Source organism: Echinops telfairi, unplaced genomic scaffold, assembly GCF_000313985.2.
Source record: "Echinops telfairi isolate 266 unplaced genomic scaffold, ASM31398v2 ScPeMD7_3533;HRSCAF=4204_0, whole genome shotgun sequence".
In the NCBI taxonomy this organism is placed as follows: Eukaryota; Metazoa; Chordata; class Mammalia; order Afrosoricida; family Tenrecidae; genus Echinops; species Echinops telfairi.
The window spans coordinates 42,673,056-42,674,908 of record NW_022107431.1 but is presented as its reverse complement, the minus strand read 5'-3'; the positions used below and the strand labels follow the sequence as shown (position 1 = coordinate 42,674,908).

The window sequence follows — 1,853 nt, the reverse complement described above, 5'->3', positions numbered from 1 at the left end:
CTTAGCATAATTTCCTCCAGTTCTTCCCATGCGGCGATGTGCTTCATGCGTTCATCACTGCTTTTTACTGATGTATAATACTCCATTGGGAACATACAAATTTATAGCAAGAAAAAAATTAATATTTTATGTCTACCTAATGCATGTACGTATAACTATTTACAGTCATATATAACCCCCAAATATTTTTTTGGAAATTCTCTTTTTCTTCACCCCCACGTTTTTATTGAGGCTCTCCATGTAACATCTAAATATCAATGCCTCGGTTAGCGCTCGAGTCTACAGTGTATCAGTGTGGTTTCAGAGACCCTGTTACTTCAGTTCCATCTAAACTGTTTAAGAACCAACAGCTGAAACGACAGCTGACGTTCTGCACTCGGAATGGTATGCCAAGTCACAAGTGCCTGCACTCATGGCATGGATATAGTCTTAAATACATCTTTCAAGTGTCTGCACATGAGTTCTACCATGTCACCATGTAACTTAATTGTGCTTAAAAATATATCTTTAATAGATTTGCCTATATGATAGGTATTTGATTGGTGTTCTTTTCCACATACGTGTTACATATCAAAAAAAAAGTCTGTCTGACCTACTCTGGCACCATAGACCTTTTGTGTTAGCACAGCTGCTGTCCTTCTGGATGTGACCTTGTGTCTTCCATCCAGCGCCACCTCTGCGTGGACAGTCGCAGCAGCTATGGGGACTGTGACTGGGCATCCTAGAAAGCTACCTCTCCATACCCGTTACCAAGTCTCCAACTGACTTGCCATCTCCCTTAGACCTTGTGCTGTCTGGCTGAAGGAATAAGTAACTGTACATTCATCATGAGTCCTGCCCTTGAGAAATGTGCGTTGTGAGTCAGCTTCATTGGCATATAGTTTGTAGTTCAGTATGTATTATACATGCCCCAAACGTGGCTTTACCTATGATTTTCATAAGATAAAAAAATCAGCATTTGTCCTTTAAGATATGACCATGTGCTTCTTGTTATTTCACCTGACCACTGAAATATCTCTAATGCTGAGATAGTAACTCAAGTGATGTCTTTTTAAAACTCTAGTAAGAAATCTGACGGAGGTTGTCCCTCAGCTCCTGGACCAGCTTCGTACAGTAGAGCAGAAGCGGCCTGCAAGCAATGTTTCTGCCAGCATCCGGAGGATCAGAGAGCTGATTGCTCAGACCAGAAGTGTGGCCAGCAAGGTAACTGATGAACGGAGCCCTCACTCACTCTCCTTGATGATGACAATGTGGAGCCAAGCTCCAGCTCCGTGGGCAGCTTCCAACATTCAGAAGCTTTCTACTCTGTCGTTCAGCTTGATCATTCTCAGCCCTTGCTCTTCCTTAGAACCACATGAGGAACTTCGGGAAAATGAACCAATTCCTGCCCCTAACCTCAAAGCCAAGAGCCCTGGTGGTGTCGTGGGTGACATGTTGGGCTGCTAACCCCAGGGTCAGTAGTTCAAACCCACCAGCAACTTCACAGGAGGAAGTTAAGGCTGTCTGCTCCAGAAAAGATTTACAGCCTCGAAAATCCAAAGGAGCAGTTATACTCTGCTTTCCGGATCCCTAAGAGTGCAACAAGGACACATCTGACCTCCTCTGGCTTCCCTATGGCCACCAGGCGGCAATCAGACATGGCTCCATGCCCATCCTCCTTTACCTATTCTGATACCAACAGCCCTTCCCACAGGACTCTGTGTCCATCTGTGTTCAGGCATGCATTGCAATGGTCACATAGAACTCACAGACCATGCCCACAGTTAAGGGGGTTCATTAGGGAAGTTAATAGGTTGCCACAGTCAGGATCAGCAAACAATTAGGATGCCGTCACTGGTCCACAGCAACACTGC

The 1,853-nt window shown here is 44.7% G+C and overlaps 1 protein-coding gene across 1 annotated transcript in view; it reads left to right on the top strand.

Moving 5' to 3' along the window:
* LAMA4 (laminin subunit alpha 4) overlaps nt 1–1,853 on the top strand; it is a gene marked incomplete at its 5' end in the record, with an annotated part of 175,128 nt that overhangs the window by 119,540 nt on the left and 53,735 nt on the right. Inside the window, one exon of the mRNA XM_030886727.2 lies at nt 1,064–1,203. Within this exon, the coding sequence (XP_030742587.1) occupies nt 1,064–1,203 (140 nt within the window). The remainder of the gene's footprint in view (nt 1–1,063; nt 1,204–1,853) is intronic.